Source organism: Salmo salar, chromosome ssa19, assembly GCF_905237065.1.
Source record: "Salmo salar chromosome ssa19, Ssal_v3.1, whole genome shotgun sequence".
Lineage (NCBI taxonomy): Eukaryota > Metazoa > Chordata > Actinopteri > Salmoniformes > Salmonidae > Salmo > Salmo salar.
The window spans coordinates 26,586,877-26,603,298 of record NC_059460.1 but is presented as its reverse complement, the minus strand read 5'-3'; the positions used below and the strand labels follow the sequence as shown (position 1 = coordinate 26,603,298).

The 16,422-nt window shown below is 40.9% G+C and overlaps 1 protein-coding gene across 6 annotated transcripts in view; it reads left to right on the top strand.

Moving 5' to 3' along the window:
* Window positions 1-6,890: 6,890 nt before the first annotated feature.
* Window positions 6,891-16,422, top strand: part of LOC106578609 (RNA-binding protein 33) — a 44,893-nt gene continuing 35,361 nt past the window's right edge. For 4 of the 6 annotated variants that reach the window (XM_045702169.1, XM_045702172.1, XM_045702171.1 and 1 more), the window contains exons 1-3: window positions 6,891-6,980; window positions 10,061-10,139; window positions 13,318-13,366. In XM_045702169.1, the coding sequence (XP_045558125.1) occupies window positions 6,947-6,980; window positions 10,061-10,139; window positions 13,318-13,366 (162 nt within the window). In that variant the 5' untranslated portion in view covers window positions 6,891-6,946. Of the gene's footprint in view, window positions 6,981-7,757; window positions 7,936-10,060; window positions 10,140-13,317; window positions 13,367-16,422 lie in introns of those variants that run through there. The other 2 variants (XM_045702170.1, XM_014157600.2) reach the window with 2 other exon arrangements.

Sequence of the window (16,422 nt, the reverse complement as noted above, 5' to 3'; positions counted from 1 at the left end):
GATGCTGTGATGGTTTTGGATATGTGTGGCCCAATGTGGAAGTAACATCTATTCAAAGTCACAGGTTCTAGGCCCATTTATAGGGAAACAGTTAAAGGCAGACATAAAAAACATATTGACACAAATTACTTATATCCAGTGATTATACATACACTAGATGACTGTCGGCACAGGGGGCGTTGTTTTGAAGGGACCGCGCCTCCATTTTGGTACTCTCCCACCATTGTTAAAAAAAGAAATGCATTTATTAAAGTTGGAATTCGTTGCGTTGAAACTGCCAAGTCCGTTTGCGATATTACAACAATAAAGTCGTTACTTGAAACAACGAACACTGTTTTATTCCCTCGGACATCATTGCACGCACAATAGAATAGCAGAGTATGTACTACAACTTTGTTTTATTATGTTGCTGGATAATCAGCTCCTCCTTTTCAAAAACAAAACAAAAACAGTAACAAATGCGCCTGGATCGACCATTGGCGCTATTTCACATTTCGCATATCCCAGCTTTAATGTCTACATTCGTTTTTGCCAGGTATATTCTATTACAGACACCTTAAAGCATACGTTTAAATTATATGTGAGCTAAACACACAAATAAAAATGAATATATATATTTTTTCCTTTAAGTAGATATTTTTATATAGTACTAATCTTACTGTCCCCACTACAACAAAAATACTTAAATGCATGTAATTTTGTCCTTGATTTTAATTTAAATACTGTAGAATTGCATTAATTCCTATGGGGGACTGCTCCTTCTGAGGATTACCAATATGACTGACTTGTGTCTTCAAAGCCTCTCCTTGACCAATACATAGCATCAGCAATCCATGGTTTATGCACTGAGTGTCCCTGTGTAATATTAGGAACACCTGTACTTTACATTACATAGACTGACCAGGTGAATCCAGGTGAAAGCTATGATCCCTTATTTATGTCACTTGTTAAATCCACTTCAATCATTGTAGATGAAGGGGTGGAGACCGGTTAAAGAAGGATTTTTAAGATGAGCAATGTCGGAGTGGCACTGACTAGAATACAGAAGAATATAGTATATACAGTGACTTGCGAAAGTATTCACCCCCTTGGCATTTTCCCTATTTTGTTGCCTTACAACCTGTAATTAAAATAGATTTTTTTGGGGGGGTTTATCATTTGATTTACACAACATGCCTACCACTTTGAAGATACAACATATTTTTTCTTGTAAAACAAACAAGAAATAAGACAAAAAAACAGAAAACTTGAGCGTGCAGAACTATTCACCCCCCCTAAAGTCAATACTTTGTAGAGCCTCCTTTTGCAGCAATTACAGCTGCAAGTCTCTTGGGGTATGTCTCTATAAGCTTGGAAAATCTAGCCACTGGCATTTTTGCCCATTCTTCAAGGCAATATTGCTCCAGCTCCTTCAGGCTCCTTCAAGTTGGATGGGTTCTGTACAGCAATCTTTAAGGCATACCACAGATTCTCAATTTGATTAAGGTCTGAGCTTTGACTAGGCCATTCCAAGACATGTAGATGTTTCCCCTTAAACCACTCAAGTGTTGCTTTAGTAGTATGCTTAGGGTCATTGTCCTGCTGGAAAGTGAGCCTCTGTCCCAGTTTCAAATCTCTGAAAGACTGAAACAGGTTTCCCTCAAGAATTTCCCTGTATTTAGCGCCATCCATCATTCCTTCAATTCTGACCAGTTTCCCAGTCCCTGCCGATTAAAAACATCCCCACAGCATGATGCTGCCACCACCATGCTTCACTGTGGGGATGGTGTTCTCGGGGTGATGAAAGGTGTTGGGTTTGCGCCAGACATAGCGTTTTCCTTGATGGGCAAAAAGCTCAATTTTAGGCTCATCTGACCAGAGTACCTTCTTCAATATGATTGGGGAGTCTCCCACATGCCTCTTGGCGAATACCAAACGTGTTTGCTTATTTTTTCTTTAAGCAATGGCTTTTTCTGGCCACTCTTCCGTAAAGTCCAGCTCTGTGGAGTGTACGGTTTAAAGTGGTCCTATGGACAGATACTCCAATCTCCGCTGTGGAGCTTTGCAGCTCCTTCAGGGTTATCTTTGGTCTCTTTGTTGCCTCTCTGATTAATGCCCTCCTTGCATGGTCTGTGAGTTTTGGTGGGAGGCCCTCTCTTGCCAGGTTTGTTGTGGTCCCATATTCTTTCCCTTTTTTAATAATGGATGTAATGGTGCTCCGGGTGATGTTCAAAGTTTCTGATATTTTTTTATAACCCAACCCTGATCTGTACTTCTCCAAAACTTTGTCCCTGATCTGTTTGATGAGCTCCTTGGTCTTCATGGTGCCACTTGCTTGGTGGTGCCCCTTGCTTAGTGGTGTTGCAGACTCTGGAGTCTTTCAGAATAGGTGTATATATACTGAGATTGTGTGACAGATCATGTGACACTTCGATTGCACACAGGTGGACTTTATTTAACTAATTATGTGACTTCTGAAGGTAATTGGTTGCACCAGATCTTATTTAGGGGCTTCATAGCAAAGTGGGTGAATACATATGCACACACCACTTTTCCGTTTATTTTATTTTTTAGAATTTTTTTAAACAACTTATTTTTTTTCATTTCACTTCACCAATTTGGACTATTTTGTGTATGTCCATTACATGAAATCCAAATAAAAATCAATTCAAATTACAGGTTGTAATGAAACAAAATAGGAAAAACACCAAGGGGGATGAGTACCTTTGCAAGGCACTGTACATATGAAATGAGTAAAACAGTATGTAAACATTATTAAAGTGACCAGTGTTCCATTATTAAAGTGACCAGTGATTCCATGTCTATGCATATAGGGCAGCAGCTTCTAAGGTGTAGAGTTGAGTAACCGGGTGGTAGCCGGCTAGTGACAGTGACTAAGTTCAAGGCAAGTTACTAGGTGGAGGCTGGCTAGTAATGGCTATTTAACAGTCTGATGGCCTTGAGATAGAAGCTGTTTTTCAGTCTCTCGGTCCCGGCTTTGATACACCTGTACTGACCACGCCTTCTGGATGATAGCGGGGTGAACAGACCGTGGCTCGGGTGGTTGATGTCCCTGATGATCTTTTTGGCCTTCCTGTGACATGGGGTGCTATAGGTGTCCTGAAGGCCAGGCTGTGTGCCCGCGGTGATGCGTTGGGCAGAACACACCACCTTCTGGTGAGCCCTCCGGTTGCGGGCGGTGCAGTTGCCGTACCAGACGGTTATATACCTAGACAGGATCTTCACAATGGTGCATCTGTAAAAGTTTGTGACGGTGTTAGGGGCCATTCTGAATTTCTTTATCCTCCTGAAGTTGAAGAGGCGCTGTTGCCACTTCTTCAGCACACTGTCTGTGTGGGTGGACCATTTCAGATTGTCAGTGATCTGTACACAGAGGAACTTGAAACTTTTCACCTTCTCCACTGCGGTCCCGTCAATGTGGATGGGGGCGTGCTCCCTCTGCTGACTCCTGAAGTCCACGATCGGCTACTTCGTTTTGTTGACGTTGGGGGAGAGGTTAATTCCTGACACCACTCTGCCAGAGCACTCACCTCCTCCCTGTAGGCTGTCTCGTCATTGTTGGTAATCAGGCTTACTAATGTTGTGTCGTCTGCAAACGTGATGATTGAGTTGGAGGAGTGCATAGCCACACAGTCATGGGTGAACAGGGAGTACAGGAGGGGGCTGAGCACGCACCCTCGTGGGGCCGCTGTGTTGAGGATCGGTGTTGTGGAGGTGTTGTTTCCTACCTTCACCACCTGGGGGCGGCTCGTCAGGAAGTCCAGGACCCAGTTGCACAGGGCGGGGTTCAGACCCAGGGCCCCGAGCTTAATGATGAGCTTGGATGGTACTATGGTGTTGAATGTTGAGCTGTAGTCAATGAACAGCATTCTTACATAGGTATTCCTCTTGTCCAGATGGGATAGGGCAGTGTGCAGTGCAATGGCGATTGCATCGTCTGTGGATCTATTGGAGCAGTATGCAAATTGAGGGGTCTAGGGTGCCAGGTAAGGTGGAGGTGATCCTTAACTAGCCTCTCAAAGCACTTCATGATGACAGAAGTGAGTGCTACGGGGCGATAGTCATTTAGTTCAGTTCCTTTGCTTTCTTGGGTACAGGAACAATGGTGGACATCTTGAAGCAATTGGGGACAACATTTTGAAGTGCCTTTGAACTGAGTATGGTAGTAGGTGCCAGGCACACCGGTTTCAGTGTGTCAAGAACTGCAACGCTGCTGGGTTTTTCACACTCAACAGTTTCCTATGTGTCAAGAATGTTCCACCACCCAAAGGACATACAGCCAGCTTGACACAACTGTGGGAAGAATTGGAGTAAACATGGGCCAGCATCCGTGTGGAAAGCTTTTGACACCTTGTAGAGTCCATGCCTCAACGAATTGAGGCGGTTTTGAGGGCAAAGGGGGGTGCAACTCAATATTAAGAAGGTGTTTCTAATGTTTTGTACACTCAGTGTATACATCATAATTTGCTTAGATCTGTTACTTTCACTGGAAGTCTCTCACGTCCTACAGTACTGGGCTGCAGTGCTTTCAGACCTCAGTAGTTGCTGACCAAGATCACGACTGACAGAAAATGCACGTAAGGGAGGTCAGATTCACTGTGCTTGGACCCCATCTGACACTCTAAACACATGAAACCAACTGAAAACAAAATACATTATTGCAGTGTCATAACTTCACACAATCATTTGAATATTATAAAACAAACAAGCACTGATACAAATAAATAAACACTGTATCTTTTCAGAACAGCCCCCCCAACAGCTAAACTCTCAGCGAAATAGATTTGCACAGCATAGACTATACATGACCTTGAGGGACAAAAGCTCTCACCTTCCACAAGTCTAAGGGGTGGTTTTATACACTTTTACATATTCATCACAACTTGGGGTCCCCTGGAAAACAAGGACCAAAATGAAGAACCTATCCTGTCACGTAGGCCTACATTACAATTTGATTGTATTTTTCAGGGGATCAGAGTAGACGGTGTGTAGAAGACAGAACTATAATGAGATTAAATTTCTATGGTATAGATAGGACCTACTGTATGCTTTTTATTTTAAAGGGCTTATGTGTGTGTGTTATCTCACCAACTCAATAGAGGAATGTTCTGTTACAATGAATCCTTTCATTTACATGTCTCTTTGCAATGCTATTGGGCTTTCTCAGGATGGTTTATATTATTTTGACAATGATTAGTTCTTTGTAGATACAAATGGCTTACATACAAAAACAAAGAAGATGAGGCTGTGGCTTTGTCAAGTGGGTCTACACAAGGCATATGGGCAGGTTTGTTGTGGGAAGAACTTTTGTCCGTTAACTGAAGAGGATAAATTCTTGTCGCCTCAGGCTTTCCACCCTTTAAATTGCATTGTTATGGAAAACCGCTGGATTGAGAAAAGAGCACAGAATCATTCAGGGCACCGTAATAGAATGTGACAGCTATCCTCAGAACTTGTTATTGGAAATAACCCCCAAATTCTTGGAAAAAAAGAATCAGGATCGAGAGATAATTATATACAACCTCTCAGCATCTTAAAAGCAGCTGTTCAGTTGTTAATATTTCATAAGATGGTATCCCAATTATGAATATCAATATGCATAGCAATAATGTTGATCATCATAAGAAAAACATGGTAAAACATGTAATGATTGGAGCATGATGAGTACTTATAAGTTAAATAATTGTATTATTAACTGAAATGTATATATAGGCTATCTATCATCTTTTCAAGTCATGTTTTTACAGCAGGATCTGTACTACTACTGCTGACGGCTAATGTTGTTTTGTGTTCATTGGACACCCTGAAAGTTATTTTCTTATTTACTGTATAACAACCTTATCCTTAATAACAACCATCAAGAGTTTAATTGTTCACTGCTTGAGGATTTCCTTTTGTACTTGCATGCATAAAGACTTTATTTACAGATAATGTTTCCAAAAATGTGTGTCAGAAGGTAAGCCTACCTTCCAAACATCAAAATAAATGGCATGCAATGCTAAGGAAAATTACATAGTAATTGAGAAATAGGGATAATATTGTATATTTTATCAATACACAACTCCATAAGAAACCAGGAAAATATTCACCAGCTCAACATCTTATCATTCCAATCCTTCCAGTCCATTAGGATTCACAGACTGTCAGTTACCAGGAAAGTCCCTTTACACCTTCTGAAATTAAAAATCTCATGGCTGATCCCCTCCATCACTCTGGCTTTCAGATATTGACCTTGTGGTGCTACAAAATGGCTTCTTCCTCACTGCAGGATCCCATAATGAGCCAATACAATGAGGCTTCACTTCACTGCTCACCTCTCTTTGGTGTCTCTAGGGGTCTTTGTTGACATTTGTCAGCCAAAGAAGAATTTGGGGGTTAGACTTTACCAGTAGCTCCAAAGTCTGGCTGTAGAGTCTGAGAGACAACTGCTTGGATTCCTACTTCAGAGCTTAATGGACTCCAGACTTTAGAATGGACACCAGAAAAAAAAAATGCTATGCCAAAACCTTTGTTACGTTAACTGGAAAGGCTTTGGTTGCCCCCCCACCAAAAAAAAAAAAAATCAAAGGAGGGACTTGAATAACTTTAATAAGATTAACTCCAGTTCTGGAATTGCATAATGACTAGATCTAAATGTAAATATGCATTTGTTGATCTAAAAACATCAAGTAGAATACAAAAGATTTACATCGGTCATGTTTACACCAGTCAGTTTCTGGCCTAAAGAATAGATCTGAGAGTGATTGATAACCTCAAGTTATTCCCAATGGACTGAGTCCTTTGTTAAGGATAGTTCACTTTTTATTCACAATCCACTGTGACATCATTGTGACACACCCATTATCCACAAATGATTTTTGTGACATTTCCCCTCTGTTAATTCCTATAGCTGCCAGTGAGACTGATAAGCATCGTCCGTTTCCTATCCAAGTCACAATCCCAGAGGATGGTCTCTATGAAGAACGGGATAAATTGGCCCAGTATGTGTGACAAATGACTGACATTGTATAGCTATGTATTGTATATTTAATGTTATCACCTACTCTTATTAAGAAAAAAATGTATACTTTCATAGTTTTATGCAGTGGTGGAAAAAGTACACAATTCACACTACTTGAGCAAAAGTAAAGATACCTAGAAAATGACTCAAGTAAAAGTCAACCAGTAGAATACTACTTGAGTAAAAGTCTATAATCTGGTTTTAAATATACTTATTATCAAAAGTAAAAGAAAATGCTATAAATCATTTCAAATTCCTTATATTAAGCAAACCAGAAAGCTCAATGATAATTTTTTTACTTATATATTTACAGATAGCCATAGGCACACTCCAACACTCAGACATAATTTACAAACGAAGCATGTGTTTAGTGAGTCCACCAAATCAGAGGCAGTACGGATGACCACATGTTCTCTTGATAAGTGAAGTCGAAGTGGAGTAAAAGTAGAAGTTGTCAAAAATATAAATAGTAAAGTAAAGTACAGATACCCCCCAAAAATGACTTGAGTATTCCAAACTATTTTTACTCAGTTTCTTTACTCCACTGGTTCCATGCAATCTGTACAAATATAATTAGATATCATGCATACTTATTGTTGGGTCTCATGAACCGCAGAGAGAAGTTGACCAAAAGAGCAGATTTAGGATCAGTTTATTATCATATATCCAAAATAGATTCGATATATTTTAGGTAATATAATCTGACTTCGGATCAGGTTTTAGAGAAACATTTATGCTTTCCCAGAATACATCAGAGCTCATTCCCTCCGCCATGTTTATGTTCTGATTCTCTGCCGATGGTGGTAAACAACGTTAGCTGTAGCATTAGCTTGATTTAAACACAAAGGTGTAAACATTTCAATGTATTCTGCAATTATATAGAATTGCACTTACACGGAGGGAACAGTATTGCGTCATGGCGGCCAGCCCCCGAGGTATGTTAACCATCATTATTTCGGTAGAATGGGCTTGCAAGAGTTAGGCCGCATCATTGGCCTAACACAATAATTCACAGAAACAGATCTATAGGTAAATGTACAATCACGATACAAGTTCATGCTGTGTAGTGAGTGTCTTGGTCAAAAGTTCGACGGTGCATGTAGATATTTGAAGCCATTATAACCAAGTGTAAAGCCCACAGTAAGCTAGCCAACTAACGTTAAAACATGCCTAGATAGCGAATTTAGTTCGCTGCGCCATGTCACATTTTAATGGTCACATACACATATTTAGCAGATGTTATTGCGGGTGTAGCGAAATGCTTGTGTTTTGTGATTGTTTTGATAACGTAATTGCAAGTTAACTTGCTACTGTGTCTGCATGTGATAACTAGATGCATAACTGTAGAAGTTAAACAAAGCTATGTTCTGTTCCTGATTCAAATACATGCTAACGGTAGCTAGCTAACTGTATGACGCAGGCTCCGCTGCCTGGCTGGTTAGCTAGCAGGCATGGTAGCTATGTGTCGCGCTAAAATTGTGTCTTACAGTAACTTTGAACGATTAAAACAAACCTTTGTTGGTTAGTAAAATGTTGTAGCATGCTAACCACACAAGTCATTAATTCATTGGGCGCGTTCCTCTGCCAGATCTTACACCAGGATATGTATTTTACTGCCGCGTTCAAAACAACTGGGAACTCGGAAAAATACGATTTCCCAAGTTGGATGACCGTTCAAATCGATTTTTTCCAGTCGGAGCAGTTGTTTAGTTTCCAGTTGGTTTGAATACACGGAAGTCGGAGATTTCAGAGTTCCGCGCTCCCAGTTGTTTTGAACGCGGCATATGTATCAGCTAACCACATATGTTATAGAAATCTGACAGTCGGTGAGTCTGTCATGGCACTCAACCATTAGTTGACGCATGCAACGTCTGTGCGGGGGACGTGAGCCATATGTTATAGGCTATGTATGCAGTGTTAAAAAACACAGGGATCCAGACATCTGACTGAATTCAGTGTGTTCAAGACAACTGGGAACTCTGGGGGGAAAAATAGTTTTGAATGGTCATCCAACTTTCCGACCTGAGGATCACTGATGTCGATGATTTTTTGGGGGGGATTTCCTAGTTGTCTTAGGGTGCGTTCCAGACAATTGGGAAGTCAGAAAAATACATGGTCAAATCATGACTTCGGTGATCTTCTGGTCGGAAAGTTGAAGCTCTAGAAAGAGGCCAAAGTTCCTAAATTGAATGACAATTCAAAACGATTTTTCCCAGTCGGAGCTCGTTTTTTTCCCAGAGTTCCCAGTTGTCTTGAACGCACTGATGTTGGAACACTGATGTCTCAGATTTCTGAGTTCCCAGTTGTTTGGAACACGGAATTAAAAGCACCAATAGCAATCTGGTGCCCGACTTCATAGTCAATGACATGGCACGCAACCATGGGATGCTGCATGCAACGTCTGAGCAGGGGAACGCAATGACCAATGAAACAACTAGGGTTATCAATGGGCGAATTAGATTATGCTGAGCCGCAGGGCGCCGGTCTATGGCCCATGATGTGAACGGGCAAAGCGGTGAGGAAGGAGTGCCCTTCTCAAATCAAACAGTAATCTGCACCGCTCGGTTATGTTGTCAACAAGGCAGCATGGTGCATCATCCAGAAACATGCATCTCATTTCCAGGACGAAATATGTTTACATTATAAAACTAGTTTTCATTAGGAAGGCAGATAAAGCGTTTTCATTAAAAGCAATCACTTTCGCACGAGAACACAGAATCCTACTCATTACTCCACGTGCTTAATTACGTAAAAAAAAAATGTCCGACATAGCCGTGGGCTTTGAACAGGGCACCGAGCCCTCGCCCGGGACTTTGCCCGGTTTCTCAAACAAATGCATCCAACTTTCACCCGGAGCAAGACCCGGGTGCCCGGCCAGGTTAATCGAATCCCCTCAATTGCTGAACCGAATTGATCGACCAGAGAGTCTTCACACCTGGTTTCCCATGTTTTAATTTGCCAATTAGAAAGCAACGATGTGCTAACTTTGTGGCCCTCAAGGACTGGTGTTGAAGACCCTGACAGCAAACAGAGTTAAGAACCCTGTCTCTTTGTTTTCAGATGATGACTTTGAAGATTATGATAAACCAGGTGCAGAGAGATCACGCAGGAGGAGAGGCGAAGATGATGATTTAGACAGGTATATCTGCTGCTTGGTGTAACATGACTGTCTTAGGCTAAAGATTCAAGCATTCCCCATGTTTTGCATGCCCCCTTTTCCCTTTACTGCAGGCAGTTTTAGGTTTGGCCTCTAACAGGCTATTTTAGTTAGGCTTGGGCGGTATCCAGATTGTCATGCTTTAATACCAACCTTTGTGCCATTCTGGGATATTCGATAATATCGGCACTGAACACAGGGGGCGCTATTGTAATTTGAAAGTTAGCAATGCTAACAGGTACATGTGCAATCCCAAAGAGAAGACTAACGAGCGCATTGCGTCTCTGACCTAAAGTATTTGCATGACTGACATCCCAGTTCAAAAACAAAAATGCTACTCAGTTTGCTGCACGCACAAAACATTTTTTAGACAGCAAGGCTCTTGATCCAAGCAAAACTAGATTTCTTTTAAAGATATTTGTGTATTTATTTTTGGCTGGAGTTAACCACTTAGTCAACTAGCTACTAAATTAGCAAACCAAATGCACAACTGCAAAGCATTTAGCACATTTTAGACAGTTAACTTAATAGTAATAATGTATCTAGCTGGCAAACATTTACAGTTGAAGTCGGAAGTTTACATACACCTTAGCCAAATGCATTCAAACTCAGTTTTCCACAATCCCTGACATTTAATCCTAGGAAATATTCCCTCTCTTAGGTCAGTTAGGATCACCACTTTATTTTAAGAATGTGAAATATCAGAATAATAGTAGAGAGAATGATTTATTTCAGCTTTTATTTCTTTCATCACATTCCCAGTGGGTCAGAACTTTACATGCACTCAATTAGTATTTGGTAGCATTGCCTTTAAATTGTTTCACTTGGGTCAAACATTTCGGTTAGCCTTCCACAAGCTTCCCACAATAAATTGGGTGAATTTTAGCCCATTTCTCCTGACAGAGCTGGTGTAACTGAGTCAGGTTTGTAGGCCTCCTTGCTTGCACACGCTTTTTCAGTTCTGCCCACACATTTTCTATAGGATTGAGGTAAGGGCTTTGTGATGTCCACTCCAATACCTTGACTTTGTTGTCCTTAAGCCATTTTGCCACAACTTTGGAAGTATGCTTGGGGTCATTGTCCATTTGGAAGACCCATTTGCGACCAAGCTTTAACTTCCTGACTTATGTCTTGGGATGTTGCTTCAATATATCAACATAATTTTCCTACCTCATGATGCCATCTATTTTGTGAAGTGCACCAGTCCCTCCTGCAGCAAAGCACCCCCACAACATGATGCTGCCACCCCCGTGCTTGACAGTTGGGATGGTGTTCTTCAGCTTGCAAGCCTCCCTGTTTTTCCTCCAAGCATAACGATGGTCATTATGGCCAAACAGTTGTATTTTTGTTTCATCAGACCAGAGGACATTTTTCCAAAAGTACGATTTTGTCCCCATGTGCAGTTGCAAACCGTAGTTGGCTTTTTTATGGCAGTTTTGGAGCAGTGGCTTCTTCCTTGCTGAGCGGCCTTTCAGGTTATGTTATAGGACTCGTTTTACTGGGAATATAGACACTTTTGTACCTGTTTCCTCCAGCATCTTCAAGGTCCTTTGCTGTTGTTCTGGGATTGATTTGCACTTTTCGCACCAAAGTACGTCCTTCTCTAGGAGACAGAACCTCGTCTTCTTCCTGAGCGGTATGACGGCTGCGTGGTCCCAGGGTGTTTATACTTGCGTGCTATTGTTTGTACAGATGAACGTGGTACCTTCAGGTGTTTGGAAATTGCTCCCAAGGATGAACCAGACTTGTGGAGGTCTACAATTCTTTTCTCCTGAGGTCTTGGCTGATTTCTTTTGATTTTCCCATGATGTCAAGCAAAGAGGCACTGGGTTTGAAGGTAGGCCTTGAAATACATCCACAGGTACAGCTCCAATTGATTCAAATGATGTCAATTAGCCTAACACAAGCTTCTGAAGGCACAGTCAACTTAGTGTCTGTGAACTTCTGACCCACTGGAATGGTGATACAGTGAAATAATCTGTCTGTAAACAATTGTTGGAAAAATTACTTGTGTCATGCAGAAAGTATATGTACTAACCGACTTGCCAAAACTATAGTTTGTTAACAAGAAATTTGTGGAGTGGTTGAAAAACTAGTTTTAATGACCCCAACCTAACTGTATGTAAACTTCCGTATTCAACTGTAGTTGTGAATTCCATACTGTAACTAGATCACCTGGCTGCACAACAGTGAGTGACTCACAAGGCTCTGGTCTCTCATCGTTCTGTGCTTGTAAACAAACACCACTTGACTTGAGACTACCGGTAAGTTTCATAATAAATGACAGGTGAAATGAAGAGTGAGATCTTTATCTCCTAACATATTGCACAAGTTGACTGCAGGTATTTACTTAAAAAGTAGTTATAAGTATTCACATTGATAACATTTTTTCTCTCCAAATAAATTGTTTCAACGGTATTGACTGTTGAAAAACCATCCTGTGGCTATTTCCAAATTCTCCAGTATACGGTATGTACAGTGTACCGCCCACGCCTAATATTAGTACAGTAGTTCCTTACTCTTAACTATGTAGCACATAACTCATGCAGAAAATATAGGCCAAGAAGAGATTTTAGGCAGAGACTATCTTCTGCAGAGACATTGCCACCATGTCACCACATATATTTTTCCCAATTTACCAAGTGTGTTCATGAATGGAGCTGGGTGATACTGTATATACAAAAGTATACTATCGTAATTTGTAAAACAATTTCCCCAACAACAATATGACAAACAGTATGACAACATAATGAGTTTATGATCTGAATGTGATGTAGATTTATGAGCATACCTGGTAGGAGAGAAATTGAGGTGGTACAGCTTCTATTTAAAGTACTTGCTCCTGTTTGGGGCCAACTGAACATGACCCAGGAACAATATAGGGACTGCAGCCTATGAGAACAACATTTGTATCACTAGAATCTGGCCTTGCAGAGACGGGTCTAGTGTAAATATTGTGGAACATTGGCATCTGCTTATCGTAAATATGTTGTGTTATTGGCGCACAATTTAGCCTATTAGCTGGCCTTGCTCATAAGAATTTAGGCTCCAATGAAGAACCCTATCTAGACTAGCTGCATAGAGACTAGACCAATACATAGCATTGTAAAATTAGATACACTGCCTTGCTTTACGTCATGGTTTATCTCTTCTCTTACAGTGAATTTGATGGTGATTTGCTCGATGAGGATTGGCTGACAGCCAAAAAGGTAAGACAGAGGACTCCCCATCTCCTCTTTTTGTGATTACTTACATAGCATTCATAGGTGCCTCTGCCATGCTAACCTATGACACATATTAACAATGCAGCCTGCCAGCTGTAGGAAAGGTGAATTAGCCTTGATCCCATAAAGTTAGACCTCACAGTGATGCTACATTTTGCAGTAGGCTTGTGCCAGGTGGCTCCACCACAGGGCATTTATTGACGTGAGCCAGGAGGAAGTACAGTGGTCAACAAAAATGATCTTAGGGTGTGTTTTTTTTTTGTGTATTTATTTTTTTTTGTACATAGAGTCCTTTTTGGAGAGAAAAAAAACTGTCCTCTTTAAAGTGGAAAAAAAACATAAGAACTCAGTTCTCTTTGTATTCTCATTGCCTTTGAATGAGGACCCAATTCTTATATCTCCCTCACTAATTTTAAGCATCAGCTGTCAGAGCAGCTTACCGATCATTACACCTTTACACAGCCCATCTGTAAATAGCCCACCCAACTACCTCATCCCCATATTGTTTTTTGTTTTTTTTGCTCCTTTGCACCCCAGTATCTCTACTTGCACATTCATCTTCTGCACATCTATCACTCCAGTGTTAATGCTAAGTTGTAATTATTTTGCCACTATGGTCTATTTATTGCCTTACATATGGGATACTCAAAACGTCCAGTCAATAACACAATAGAAAAATCTATATACAGTGTGTGCAAATGTAGTACTACATTTGCACACACTGTATATCGATTTTTCTATTGTGTTATTGACTGTACATTTTGTGTATCCCATGTGTGACTCTGTGTTGTTTGTGTCGCACTGCTTTGCTTTATCTTGGCCTGGTCGCAGTTGTAAATGAGAACTTGTTCTCAACTGGCCTACCTGGTTAAATAAAGGTGAAATTTGGAAAACAAATAAAAACTCTTTTGCCATTTCACTTAACCCATTTTGTGGTCCGAGTCCTCTTTGCATTAACATTGCTATGTTTACAAAGAAACAAATATATTTTCCTAACATTCACTCAATGCACCCTGGGACAAACCATTTCATCAGAATGTGTTATTGGACAGCTAGATATACCTACTTAAATTTTGGAAGCTAATAGATTGCATTTGTTAAAAGATGAGGCATAATAATTGTAATCAGAAGATACTATTAACATAACTATTATTGGTAACAGAATAAATAGCAGAAGAATAACTGCAGATTAAATCATGTTGTAATTAATAATTGTACACCCAGTGAAGGCTACTGCTCTTTTAAGAGCTATCATTTATTTTGTACCCTATGTTGTGATTCTCCAAATACACTATATGACCAAAAGTATGTGGACACCTGCTCGTCAAACATGTCATTCCAAAATAATGGGCATTAAAAAGAACTTGGTCCCCTCTTTACTGCTTTAACAGCCTCCACTCTTCTGGGAAGGTTTTCCACTAGATGTTGGAACATTGCTGCGGGGACTTGCTTCCAATCAGCCACAAGCATTAGTGAGGTCGGGACTGATGTGAGGTGATTAGGCCTGGCTTGCAGTCTGCGTTCCAATTCATCCCAAAGGTGTTCCCTGGGGTTGAGGTCAGGGCTCTGTGCAGGCCAGTCAAATTCTTCCTCACCGATCTCGACAAACGATTTCTGAATGGACCTTGCTTTGTGCATGGGGGCATTGTCATGCTGAAACAGGAAAGGGACTTCCCTAAACTGCTGCCACAAAGTTGGAAGCACAGAATCGTCTATAATATCATTGTATGCTGTGGCGTTATTTCCCTTCACTGGAACTAAGGGGCCTAGCCTGAACCATGAAAAACAGCCCCAGACCATTATTCCTCCTCCACCAAACTTTACAGTTGCCACTATGTATTGGGGCAGGTGGCGTTCTGCCATCTGTCAACCTGTCAGACTGTCAGATTGGTCCTTTAGACTGCCAGATGGTGAAGCGTGATTCAATACTCCTGAGAACGCGTTTCCACTGCTCCAGAGTCCAATGGCAGTGAGCTTTACACCACTTTAGCCAATCCTTGGCATTGTGCATGGTGATCTTAGGCTTGTGTGTGGCTGCTCGGCCATGGTAATCCATTTCATGAAGATCCTGACAAACAGTTCTTGTGCTGACGTTGCTTCCAGAGGCAGTTTGGAACTCTGTAGGGAGTGTTGCAACCGAGGACAGACAATTTTTACTCGCTACGCGCTTCAGCACTCAGCGGTTCTGTTTTGTGCGCTTGTGTGGCCTACCACTTCGAGGCTGAGCCATTGTTGCTCCTAGATGTTTCCACTTCACAATAACAGCACTTACAGTTGACTGGGGCAGCTCTAGCAGGGCAGAAATTTGAAGAACTAACTGTTGGAAAGGTGGCATCCTAGGACGGTGCCGTGCTGAAAGGCAATGAGCTCTTCAGTAAGGCCATTGTACTGCCAATGTTTGTCTATGGAGATTGCATGGTGGTGTGCTCTATTTTATACACCTGTCAGCAACAGGTGTGGGTGAAACAGCTGAATCCACTAATTTGAAGGGGTGTCCACATATTTTGTGTGTGTATTTATAGCGTATTACCAAAATGGCCTATGTGTGGAGGTTTTACTTCAGATTATTTATTAGCAATATGTGATCTTTAGACTAAAAGAGCTTCATAAACTGTTTATTCGGTTGTGCGGTTTGAATAGTGTGAGAAGACAACATATATTTGGTGAGAGTCACAACAGGGTACAAAGTCCATTCTAGCTCTTAAAAGGGCTGTAGCCTACATTGGGTGTACAATTTTCAATTACAACATTATTTAATCTGCAGTTATTCTTCTCCTATTTATTCTGTTACCAATAGTATCTTCTGATTTAAAATTATTGTCGTGTATTTTACCTAAATTCAATCTATTCGCTTCCCAAATGTAAGTAGGTATATCTAGCTGTCCAATAACATATTCTTATGAAATGGCTTGTCCCAGAGTGCACTGATTGAATGTTGGACAAATATCTTGGTTCCTTTCTGAATATAGCAACTTGGACCACAAAATTGGTGAAGTGAACTGGCAAAAGAGTTGCATCCTCGTTCAAAGGCAAGGGCAGTG